The 11,868-nt window shown below is 45.0% G+C and overlaps 2 protein-coding genes across 2 annotated transcripts; one reads left to right on the plus strand and one right to left on the minus strand.

The window, feature by feature from the left end:
• Positions 1-746: 746 nt before the first annotated feature.
• Positions 747-2,604, plus strand: zgc:113142 (uncharacterized protein LOC503524 homolog). The gene is made up of 4 exons (XM_041966512.1): positions 747-1,101; positions 1,665-1,817; positions 1,906-2,039; positions 2,221-2,604. The coding sequence occupies exons 1-4, from the start codon at positions 747-749 to the stop codon at positions 2,602-2,604; spliced, it is 1,026 nt and encodes a 341-aa protein (XP_041822446.1).
• Positions 2,605-5,801: 3,197 nt separating this feature from the next.
• On the minus strand, positions 5,802-11,464 carry LOC121627327 (neuronal acetylcholine receptor subunit alpha-2-like). Its single transcript, XM_041966178.1, has 8 exons — positions 11,398-11,464; positions 9,157-9,308; positions 8,965-9,009; positions 8,773-8,882; positions 7,743-7,962; positions 6,888-7,390; positions 6,031-6,412; positions 5,802-5,927 (listed from the first exon to the last, which is right to left on the minus strand). Exons 1-8 carry the CDS (start codon positions 11,462-11,464, stop codon positions 5,802-5,804), a joined length of 1,605 nt encoding a protein of 534 aa, XP_041822112.1.
• Between the last annotated feature and the right edge of the window lie 404 nt (positions 11,465-11,868).

The raw sequence follows: 11,868 nt of genomic DNA on the forward strand, positions 1-11,868 counted from the left end.
TTTTGGGCTTCCATAAACAAATTCATGTGAAAATGATCAGATATCAAACCCTAATTCTGATTATTTTTGCTTTGAAGACAGTTTGAAGTAAAGAGGCACAGACAGTCGGTCTCATTGGCTGCTTGTTCTGCTCACAGGAGGCTTTTAATTGGATCTTCAATCAGCAGAGAGCGAGAGAAGGTGGACACACACACACATTTCACCCAGTCAAAGCCTCCCAAACTGGGAAAAGTGTGTCAGTGGAGCTTTCTTTGTGCACGTTAAGATTTCCTGTATACAAAACTAGAAAAAACAGACCACAGAAATCTTCTGGCTGTACGAATAAGAAATGAGGCCTTTTAGTCCTGTTTGCTGTATTTATATGAACACCGTCGGGCAGCAAAGACACATTTCAACACTTTGTACGTATCTAATTTAATCCATATATGTATCATAGTCTTGCTTTGTGGCCTGTGTTTCAGTTTTCCAGCCTCTCCAATGAGATGCATTTGGAAATGTCCCCTAACGAACACGGATCACACTTATTATCTTCAAAAATGACGCTGCTGGAAGCAAATTTCCATGAAAATCTTTTCAACATTGAACAATTTCTGGCCCGACTCTTCCAGGAAGCAAAAACACTGCCCATGTTGTTTTTTAATGTCACATGAAACCTGAACTAATCGCGCGGAGGCCTCTCTCACACTTGTGGAGGGCAGACGTTATAAACGGGCTCGTTTCCTGCAGCCGCCGCTCCAGCAGACACCATGAACACAACCTTCTTCATCGGCCAGGTCGTTGGCGTGGTCTCCGTGTCCGCCGTCCTGCTCTTCGTCTTCGCCAAGCTGATTTTCCGCCACGGCAGCAGCCATGTGCAGGACGGCCGCGGCCACGGCGTGCTGATCACAGGCTGCGACAGCGGCTTCGGGAACCAGCTGGCCCGATGCTTGGACCACAGGGGCTTTGTGGTCTTTGCCGGGTGTTTGTCTCCGGAAGGAGCCGGTGCCCGGAGCCTGGCCAGACAGAGCTCCGGTAATCTGAAAATCCTCAAGATGGACGTCACCAGCGATGAAGAGGTGGAGCAGGCGAAGAAGATGGTCCAGGAGCACCTGCCGGAGAAAGGTGAGAGTTCAGCACGCTGTAAAAAATGAGCCGCTTTGATGTGTGTGGAGGATGATATGTTAGAAATGGCTCATCAGAGCGTCAAACATCCAAATTATTACTGAACAATTGATAATATTATTTAAAAAATGATTTTTGAGACATTAAGGAAGTCATTTTTTTATCATTTAGTATTTTAAACCTTTTAACTCATATTTTTGTCTCATCATGAGTAACTTTATTTTTGTTATTCCTGAATGGGAAACTTGTGTGTCAGCAAAAATTAAAGTCCTAATTTTGGGAAACTAAGAGAGTAACTAACTCAAAATTTACTTCTTTTTTTAACTTTCAGTCTTTTTTTTCTTTTCCTGCTGGTTTTCAGCTCCTACAAATAAATGTGAGGAAACATGACTAAAATTAAAGTCTTAAATTTAGATAGTGAGTCAAGATTTTGACTCAAAACTGAACAATTCCAGTTGTTTGAGTCGAGTCGAGATTACAGTCATGCAGTTTTTATTTCCTGCAGCTTCTGCCTGCTTCGTCTCTCTCTGGAGAATAACGTTTTCCCTCTGATCCCTCGTCAGGCCTGTGGGCAGTCGTGAACAACGCTGGAATCTCCGACTGGGCTGAGATCGAGTGGAGCACCATCAAAGATTTCCGCAACATGGTCGACATCAACCTGTTCGGCTCCATCAGGACCTCTGTGGCCTTCCTGCCTTTGGTTCGCGCCACCAAAGGTCAGCAAAAATTCAGCGCAACCTCACGTTCTTACCGTAGCGACGTTCAGGCTAAAAATGGATGTTTTGTGTCTCCTGACCGCCACAGGTCGGATGGTGTACATGTCCAGTATCTTCTCCTTCTTCAACTGCCTGAACATGGGCGCGTACAGCGTGTCAAAGCGAGGGCTGGAGGCGTTTGCGGATTGCCTGAGGGTTGAAATGGCCAGTTTCGGCGTGAAGGTAATGTTACAGAAAGAAACCTTGCGTGCCTTCATGTCGGCGCTGCAGCATCTCGTGTCATTTGCAAGTTTTTTACTCAAGCACGCTACCCAGCTGCTAGCGTTTGCTTAATTTTGAGCGTGCAGATATGAGTGAAAGCTAATGGGCGAGCTAACCTGCGTTTTTTTCCCGCCACATGCAGGTCAGCATCATCCAGCCGGGCAACTTTGGCCGAGCCACCAACATCGTGAAGGTCAAAACCGGGTTCGACGTTTGGGAGAAACTGGACGACGATCGAAAGCAAATATTCAACCGGCAGTACGTCGAGCTGGCCAGCGAGTACTTCCAGTCATCGTGCAGGACGGGGTTCCAGAACGCCGACATGGTCATCCACGCCACGCTGCACGCAATCACGGCCGCTCAGCCGAAGTACAGGTACCTGCTCGTCTCGGCGCTGGACATGTTCTTCTTCCGGCTCTTCCCTTTTCTCCCCACCGCCCTCACCGACGCTGTGTTTTCTCTCAGCTCCATGTACGGCAAAAGAAAAGAAATGCTGTACGCCAAACAGGAGTTTAGTAAGAAGTGAGCCGAGACCTTCTGTAGCTAATCTTTTCTATATAAAAAAAACCCCCTTTCAACTGAAGAACAGATGATCATTTGAAGAATGATGTAAACTGTTTGAATAAGTCTGTTCTTTGCGCACCATTTCTCTGTTAGAATAAAAAGTTTGCTCTCATAAATCATCTTTTGTGTTTATTTCTTACTGTTAATCCAGTATGAATGTGTTCATCATGAGTTTTTTCCTGACAAACAAAGCAGAAATAAACACTGCATGATGTCAGTGTACGTCCAGCACACAGACAAGAAACCCCAAATGATATTAATAAATAAAAGTATAATAATATAACGACATACAAGAAAAAAAGCAGAAAAGACACAAATCGGTAACTTCCCCCATTTAACAGTGCTGATGAATGAGCCACGTCTGATTGGCCGTAAATCCATCCAACACACAACATTATCGGTTGAATGCAAGGACAAAAACTGACGGAAAGGTCAGATTTTCAGGAGAAAAAGTCAAAGACATCTTCAGAGAATGATAAAGAAGTATAGAAATGTATGTCGGCATGCTCTGCTTCTGGTGCTATAGTGACACCTGCTGGACAATAGGTTGTATACTCACCAACTCAAAGCTCCTCTATGCAGAAAAGTGAAGCTGAGAAAGGTCACAGCTCAAGACAAGCTGATGAGACATTGATAACTCATTAATATATCTAGAATAACTCATTTGAAACTGACAGCATCAGCATGCAAAAGAGATGTGACTGCTAACAATGTGGTTAGTATAACTCAGTGACTGACGTGGCGTACAGGCAATGGGCCCGTTTGCTCTATGTGAAATGACACATGCGTCAGGTGTCTGCATGTTTTTATTTTCGGCCTGAGTGTGTCTTTAAAACACTCTCTCTGCTAACTTCACTGGTAGTGCTGCTCACAGATCTGTCATGCTGGGTTTTATTGCTTAGCCCCGCCTCCACAGGCTCACTCTCCACCTGATCACCTGTTGTCAGTCATTGTGGTGCGTTTGGGGGCCTCTGCTTCCTGTGCTTTAATTGTTTCCATTCGTTCTTTTTAGCGGTCGTCAGACTCCTCACCTTACCTGGCTCAGTTGCTGTGACACTATTAGCCCCGCCCATCCAGCAACTGGGTGATTGACAGGCCCTGACTGACAGTTAACCAATGGGATTTGTCGATGCTTAAACAACTACAGCAGTAAAATGCAACATGCACTTGAATGCTTCCTCTTCATCCAAACAAACTCAAAGCATGTGAAGCATCATTTTTATGACGTCGTTGGTATTTGATCATCCTGAACAACCGGCTGAGGGTTCGTGCACGCTTTGAGGAGCTTTGATGTTTTTTCCAAGAAAAGCGTCTCCTCCTGGAAAGTGACTTTTATTCAGAAAACCAAACTTTGTAAACACTGAACCGCGCGTGAAATCACTGCAAACACGCAGCGCAATTAGAAATTAGCTCAGCGCGGGTCGGGAGGCCTGGATGAGTCACGAGCGTGAAAAGTTTGTTCTTCTCAGAAACCGAGACACAAATTAGTCGCAAAAAAAAAGGGCTGATCCACGCTTCATTTCTCAGTTTTCATATCTCACACGATCAGATTGGCCCAGCGTTTCACGCTCGAACACGCCTCGCGGGTTCTTAGTTTGGCTTTTGCCAGTTTACACAACCGTGCTGTTGTTTCAGATTTTGCTGAAATGTTTTCGGCTGTGAGGAGTCTCTCATGCTTTGAAAGCAAGTCAGGTCAAGTTCTGTGAAAGTATCAGAGTATCCTCTCGTGACTCGTAGCTCATGGAGGGTCAGCGAACACATCAGTTATCTGGAAAAACGTCTCTGAACTTCCTGGAACTATCTGAAATCCAATGAGCCACGCGATGAACATGCTTTTTGAACCTCCGTCGTCTCTACGGCTCTTTTTTGGATGTAACGTCATAACTAAGGCAAGTGGCCAATCAGAGATCAGAGGTTCATCGTCGTGGTGACTGTGGGCATTAGCTCTCAGGTTAGCATGAGCTCCAGTCGCAGCTCATCGAGGTAAGCTACAACCCCCAACAAAACGTGAACAGAAATAAAAGAAATCATTCTTTTTGACGTAAACTCAACTGAAAACAGCACAAAGACGATATATTTAATGTCTGACCTCATCAGCTTCACTGATTTTTGTAAATATCTGCATATACAGCGAGTCACCACTCTGCGAACACATGATTGGTCTCCTCAGGAAGCTGCTGGCAGTAAACAGTTTGTTAACGATTGATTCTGGTTTTATTTTCCTTTTTCCGCTTTCACACTGCTCTCGTGTCTGACGCACCGTGACGCCCTGATGATCATCTGATCCGACACTGAATAACATGATCCAATCACATAAAACCCCCAGCTGTCCTCATGACCATGAGACATCGACGCTGCGCTCCTCCACAAAATCCACAGTTGTTTCACTTCTTGTTGATTTTTAAAACTTTGGAAATGTTGAACTAATATCATGAGGATGGTCAAATGTTTTGTCACTGAGTGGATGAGACTAAATCCGACACAGACTCTGCTGTTTGACAGAGAGAGAAGTCAGTGTCCTCAGTCTTCTTCAGACAGACACAAAGATGATGAATCATGCTGAACGGCAGGAAAACAGATTTTTTATTATGTCTTAATGTTCTTTTGTTTTAACTGTTAACTGAAAATTAGCTTTAAGCTGGATCACTTGTGAGAGAAGCCGACCTGAATACAACATGTTGACGATAATGGAGAAGACATGATAGTGAGGACCCAAGAGAGGCCTCGTCTTCTGACTGACAGCAACTTTCATTCAGTGTAATTAGCCAATCAGGGCATTCGAAGTTGTAATTAAGGGACTGTGTCCGTTATTCTCTCATCTTCTCTGCTTCGTTGGTGATTGGCTGACATCTCCCTGCGCTGCAGCTGAAAAAGTCTCAAACACAGTTTTCAGAAGATAAAGTTTAAATCCATTTGTTTGAATAAAATTAAAATCTAAATCAGCTTTAACTGTTTTTGTGCATTTGGAAGTTTTAGTTCGAGATCTGAATTGTTTAGTCCAGTGACAAATTATTCAGCCGCAGTTCTGCTAATAAATTGAACATTTGAGTCATTTATAAAGCAAAAAGGCAGATTAATTGGTCACGATTTAAAACTTCACTGCTTTGCTCATTTTGCATGTATTTCCGGAGTTGCATCACAATCTAATCCGGCTCTGTTCTAAAACATCCCCGAGAGCCACGGAGGCAGGAAGAGGCCGACTGTCCCCAACAGACACACGATGATGAACATCCACAGGAAGATCCGGTCCACAACCATGGCGACATACTTCCAGTCCTCCTTCACCTGTCGAGACAGAGAAGACAAAAAGAAGAGGAGGAAGTGAAGGTCTGCACATCTGCACAACAGCTGATCGTTTGTGAATGAAAATCATCACGCCGGCACGCACTGAGAAGTCCGCATCCTCTGCTCTCAGATGCTCTGCGATGTAGGTCACCCCCTCCAGGGCCGATGCCACCGCAGGAGACAGAACAGAGGCCGGCGGGCTCTGGATGGAACCGCGGCCCGCAGGAGGGGCGTCCCAGTCCAAGCAGAGCGTGGCGTGTCTCTGCGGGAGGAGGGTGTATCCGAGGCATCGCGGGGAAGAAATCAGCTGACCGTCTATCTTCACCCCAAACCTCCCCACACGATCTGCGTCCGGGAGCCCGTGAAGCTCGCAGTCGTGCATTTCATGGAGGTCGACGGCAGACTCCTGAGTGATCCAGGCGGAGGCGCTGTGGGAGGGGCCTGGAGTCCGGACGGGGAGGAGTTTATCAATCAGGTGGCGCCGCCTGAAACAACAAAGTGAGTTTGGGAACGACAGCATTTTTCAATACCTGTGCCAATATTAGTGCCGACATGGTATATTTTTGTAGCTTTTTTTAACGACGAGGCTATTTTTAATTCAACAAAAGAAGACAAAGCTCTCAAATGTTGTCTAAGAGTCAAGCTGGTGAACACTGACGCATTTAGCCGCTAAAGAGCCAAACATTTCCCTCGGGAGTTGGTTGAGACCAAATGCAAAGCAAATACAGAGGGATCACAGCTTGTTGCTGCCCCCTGGTGGCCACAAAGGAGTTCATGCAGGTTTTAAATCGATCTGATCACAAGTGTCGTGCAAAAATGACGTCTGTTGTGTTTGCACATCTGTATCATGCCTCAATTGAGAAAGGTGCGACTTTTTGCCAACAGTTCCCACAATGCAATTCATCACTTTGCAGCTGCAGTCTGCAGTTATTAAACATGGAAGCCTCTTTGTTTTCTCACCTGACAGGTCTGACACCGTGATCCGGACGCCTCATGCACAGCCAGCGCGGCACCGCGGACAGGAAAAGCCTCCGAACCCATCGAGGCATGGTGTGAGTCACCGACGACCGGTGGTGCACGTTTAGCACAAACACGGTGATGACGATGGACAGCGTGACGAAGATCATCGTGAAGAGCAGGTACTCCCCGATCAGAGGAATGACCAGCGACGTGGACGGGATGATCTCCGTGATGAGCAACAGGAAGACGGTGAGCGACAGCAGCACGGAGATGCACAGCGTGATTTTCTCGCCGCAGTCCGACGGGAGGTAGAAGACCAGGACGGTGAGGCAGGAGATGAGGAGGCAGGGGATGATGAGGTTGATGGTGTAGAACAACGGGAGGCGGCGGATGACGAAATAGTAGGTGATGTCGGGGTAGATCTCGTGGCAGCAGTCGTACTTCTTGGTGTTGTAGGTGCCCACGGCGTTGACGATGGCCCACTCTCCGCTCTCCCAGTAATCCTGGAAATGAGATCCGCTTTTAGCCGTTTTGTGTAGACATTCATGTTCTCCAGAGGATGAGTCCTACCAGCTTTTGTTTGTAAAACTAATGACATTTCCTTCAGCCTCAGCTGCAGTGCTATGTTAGCATGCTAATGCGCTCACTAAGACGTTAATGGATGAAGCCTGTTTAATCTCTATGAACAGATTTCTACATATAAATGCAGAATCTGGAGGCAAGGCAGCTCTGTGTTCATGTTTTAGCAGGGTTTGGCTGCATGTCCGTCCAGTAAAAGTCAAGATGTTAACTGGAGAAGCAAAGATTTTGAGCTGTTGATGGCGCTGGAGCAGAACAAACACCACCCGTTCCCACCTTCAGGTCCACCGTGTTCTCAAAGGGCTCCAGGTCGATCTTGGCGCGGTCGTACGTCCAGGAGCCGAACTTCATCTTGCAGCTCTGCTGGTCGAAGGGGAAGAAGGTGACGTCGATGGAGCAGGAGGACTTGTAGATGGCGGGGGGCACCCAGCGGACGCGACCCGTGTGAAACACGTGGGCCTTGGTCATGTGGGTGACGGCGAACTCTCCGTCCGCACTGGAAAAAAAAAAAGATGAGAGGTAGAAGAAGAGCAACGAGGCAAGAGAACCATGAAAACTGACAACAAAGACAGACAACGGCCACCGACACTGAGGTCTTATCTGATTTTTGTTGTTTTTTGTTCAGCAAGGCTCCAAACTTTCCATCTCATTATGTCTCCAACTCCAAAGGTGATTCAGTAAACCTCAAGCTATGCCCAATTCACACAGGCGACATTAAATAATTGATCACTGAATGTTAACGACACTGTATTCATGATGCAAGCTCATTTAAACAAACGCCGAAGGAGGAGAGAATTTCGTCTCCATCCAGACGATTTCCAGAATTAATACTTCCTCGGGCCCCAGAGGGGAGGAAGCCAGACTGAAGCTGCATGATGCAAGATCGCGGTACAGCCGCAATAGAATCAGGGTCATTTATTCAACAGGATAATTTGCATGCATTACCGACTGGAATGCAGGGATCTGCAGAAATGCTGCGGGACCATCAAGCTGTCGAGCGACCTTCCCTCCTCACACGCTCCTCAGCGGATGAACACATCGTTATGCATCAAGTGGGTAATTGATCACTACAGATAAATTTCATGCTCTGCTTACAGAAAGTTACAGTATGTGCGTCCTTGTCTGTGCTTACGTGAAGATATATTTTATAACCGGAAAATTACAATAGCCTTTTATTTTACACACGCCGGGTGTTTGGAGAAATAGGGCTTCAAAATGCTGAACTTCTACAAAGAGAAATATGTGAAAATAAGGATTTGTGCAGCTGAAGCAAGCTGTTAAACGTGTGACGGTGTGTGTTTTTTACTTGTTGTACAGCACAATGTCCGGCACCCAGATGAGCTCAGAAGGAACTCTGATGGACGTCACATTGTCAAAGTCGGAGGGGCTCCACTGCAGCTTGTAGTCGGTCCACTCCTGCCAGCACATGCTCAGTTTTAAAGAAAAAAATGGCGTTTGAACCACTTTTAGAGGCAGCGCAGGTCGTTTTCTTTCATACCTGTTTCAGCCACACGTTGGTCGTCATCATCTGATTCTTCTCGTCCTGTTTTTAAAGCCAAAAAATTCAACAAGAATTAGCAGGATGGTGAACACTTCTGGTTATTATCTCGTACGTCATGTGACTGGTTTCAGGTGCTTATTGGAATACGTGTGTGTGTGTGTGTGTGTGTGTGTGTGTGTGTGTTCCCACCACGTCGATCAGCTGTGCGATCGAGAGGCCGAACTTGACGATGACCACGTCGGTGATGTTTCGCGCCGGACGCGTCCACTTGCTGTAGCCCCCGAACAGCCTCCTGAAGAGCTCGTCCTCAGTGTGAAGACGAGTCCAGTCCTCAGCCAGCACTGACAGACGAACAGGACAGACACAAATGGCACAAATGATAAAAAGCAAGCACATTAAACTCCATCAAGCAAATAATGATCCCTACAATAACAGCAAACGTTTAAGTCACAAGCATTAAAAATCCCTTCAGTCATTTACGTGAGATTGAAGTCAGCTGAATATTTCATTGCTCGTTGTATGTTTTTGGCAGCATGTCCTGCAGGAGTCAAACAATTTGTTTGCACGGATTAAACTAACATGTGAATTGTTCTTTATGCTAAGCTAAGATGCTAAGCTAAGCTGGCTGTAGCTTCACATTGACTGCACAGACATGACAGTGGTATTTTAATGGCTTGTGACTGAACTCTAAATGATTTCTTACCAATTCGTGAAGCCTCTCGGTACAACTTACAAACCCGTAACAGAGGCTGTCTTTATTTTGTTCTCGTGTACTTCACTGCTTTATATCAGAGTGCAGGAGGAATTAGATAAAGTCTCATTTCTTAGGCTCTCTTAGCTCTGTTTTCCTGCTGCTTTAACCCATCCATGGCTCACGGGTGTCTCTGATTTACTGTATCTCTTCACTGTCTGTCGTTTTAAAGGACCATCCTCCACTTTTCCCGCTGACATTCCCGTCTGTCAGCTAAAACCTCATCTATTACAGCTGAGAGAGCGACAGAAATACTGTATCCTCTCTCCAGAGGAAAGCAATTACCTGAACTTTATTGTTCATAAAATTTCACAGATTCAGACTGTGATCTCCACTTTGATTTAATTTTATGTTACACAGCAAAATCATTCGAGATAATTGAACTTGGTGTAAAAAGCAACACGCAGCCCAGTTCTCCTGCAGTCATCACTCAGCAGATTCATGGCTTCATGCTTGAAATAAACCCCTTTAATTTCCTGCATTCAACCTTTTGTGTTGGACGCGATACGATTTGTCTTGCAGGTTAAATGAAGAGTGCGCGAGGCTGCATGTGGCTCTGCTTTCCCTGTCCGTCTCCTTCAGTCTTTCTGTCTGAAAACACACAGCTTTGAACTCTGGCAAGCAATCTGGCATCACCGGCAAGCAATTTAGGATTAGCCAGTGCAAGAAACAGCGAGCCAAGAGCGCAAACTGTGTGTAATGCCAGTTTTTGTGATTATATTGGCTATTTATAACTGACAGAAGGATGTTTCAGGTGAGGTTCTGCCAGAGGAGAAGAAACAGATAACATGTTGAGGGATTACGCTGCAGTTTGTGTCCCAGGATTCAGCATTGAGACTTTCTCCAACACTAACGTCCTCACACAAACTCCCTGTTTTGTGATATATTCCGTCCTATATCTTATTTACAGCAAATTACATGGTGAATTAAAATGCACTCACATTAATTACGCTTGTTTGCACAGAAATTAATTCTAGTGGCATCAGTATTTTATTACATTTTATATTTTTTTGTTTTTGTATGCACATGTTCCATGTTCAACTGAATTTGCATCTTTTATTTTGTTAAAATTCCTCAAGTGCCGTCCTATATCTTAATGGTCAATACCAGAATATGACAATATTATTAGAGGTTGAAAAATTAATTAAGGCACCACTACAATTACTCCACAGTTCCTATGTGATACCACCAGACATACAAATATGATTAAGTATCATAAAATTCAAAAGTGACTAGAAAACAAACAGCTGAATATAGCTTTGTTAAGAAAATTTAAGAACACTATGTCAAAATGAAATTATTATTGAGCTCCTATATGATAGGATAGAAGGCAAAATCAATTAAAAATATTATAAAGTCAATAAAATCCATAATAAATGGCAGAATCACCCTGTTAAGTCCTGACAGAAATATCAAAAAACATCAAACATCAGTGACTTCGAACACAGAGGAGAAAAAAATCTCATACATTTTTAGATGACTATAAGGTTGTTAAAAGAGATGCATTCAAGTACCCACAGTTATTATCATTATGATTATTCTTACCACACACACGTTTCTATGTGATGCCACAGGAGGTAAGTCCCTAAAACTACACGCTGAAGTCACATCGGTGTGTTCACAGGAGGACGAACAGCACATCAGTGGAAGTTAACATGGAAACACGCCGTCTCACTCACCGGAGCTGATGAGGATCCAGCAGCAGTAAAGCGCTGAAGTCCGCCTTAAATCTCCTTTCTGCTCCATTTCAACGCACACGAACAGGCTGCAGGTGTGTTCAGATGAAGCTCAGCTCGTCTAAGAGGCGTTCAGCCTTTGTTTCCCCCCATCGTTCATCTCCAGAACATCTGTGCTGCTCCTCTTCAAACAGCTGGATGGATCTCAGTCACATCCCCACAGCCAACATGACAAGGTACCACAGCGGTGCTCCTGCAGGGGCTGCCCCACGGGGCTGCTGGTGACCTTTTTACTCTTTATGCCTTCAAATCCTACAATATTCACATTCTTACGATTAATAGTTGACGGACGTATTTATGTCCGTATGCCGGATAAACATAACAGTACCACAAGGTAGAAATACTCCATTAGTCCTGCATTCAAAATCTTGAAAATCTTTTTACTCTGCTAACTACATTTATTTATATAACAGG

Source organism: Chelmon rostratus, chromosome 24 (assembly GCF_017976325.1).
Source record: "Chelmon rostratus isolate fCheRos1 chromosome 24, fCheRos1.pri, whole genome shotgun sequence".
NCBI classification, from domain to species: Eukaryota; Metazoa; Chordata; class Actinopteri; order Chaetodontiformes; family Chaetodontidae; genus Chelmon; species Chelmon rostratus.

Coding starts and splice junctions, on each gene's coding strand:
- zgc:113142 (XM_041966512.1), top strand. CDS start 747: ATGAACACAACCTTCTTCATCGGCCAGGTCGTTGGCGTGGTCTCCGTG. Junction 1,102..1,664: donor GGAGCACCTGCCGGAGAAAG/GTGAGAGTTCAG, acceptor ATCCCTCGTCAG/GCCTGTGGGCAGTCGTGAAC. Junction 2,040..2,220: donor TGGCCAGTTTCGGCGTGAAG/GTAATGTTACAG, acceptor CGCCACATGCAG/GTCAGCATCATCCAGCCGGG.
- LOC121627327 (XM_041966178.1), bottom strand. CDS start 11,464: ATGGAGCAGAAAGGAGATTTAAGGCGGACTTCAGCGCTTTACTGCTGC. Junction 8,883..8,964: donor CCAACGTGTGGCTGAAACAG/GTATGAAAGAAA, acceptor ATGTGCTGGCAG/GAGTGGACCGACTACAAGCT. Junction 5,928..6,030: donor CAGAGGATGCGGACTTCTCA/GTGCGTGCCGGC, acceptor CTGTCTCGACAG/GTGAAGGAGGACTGGAAGTA.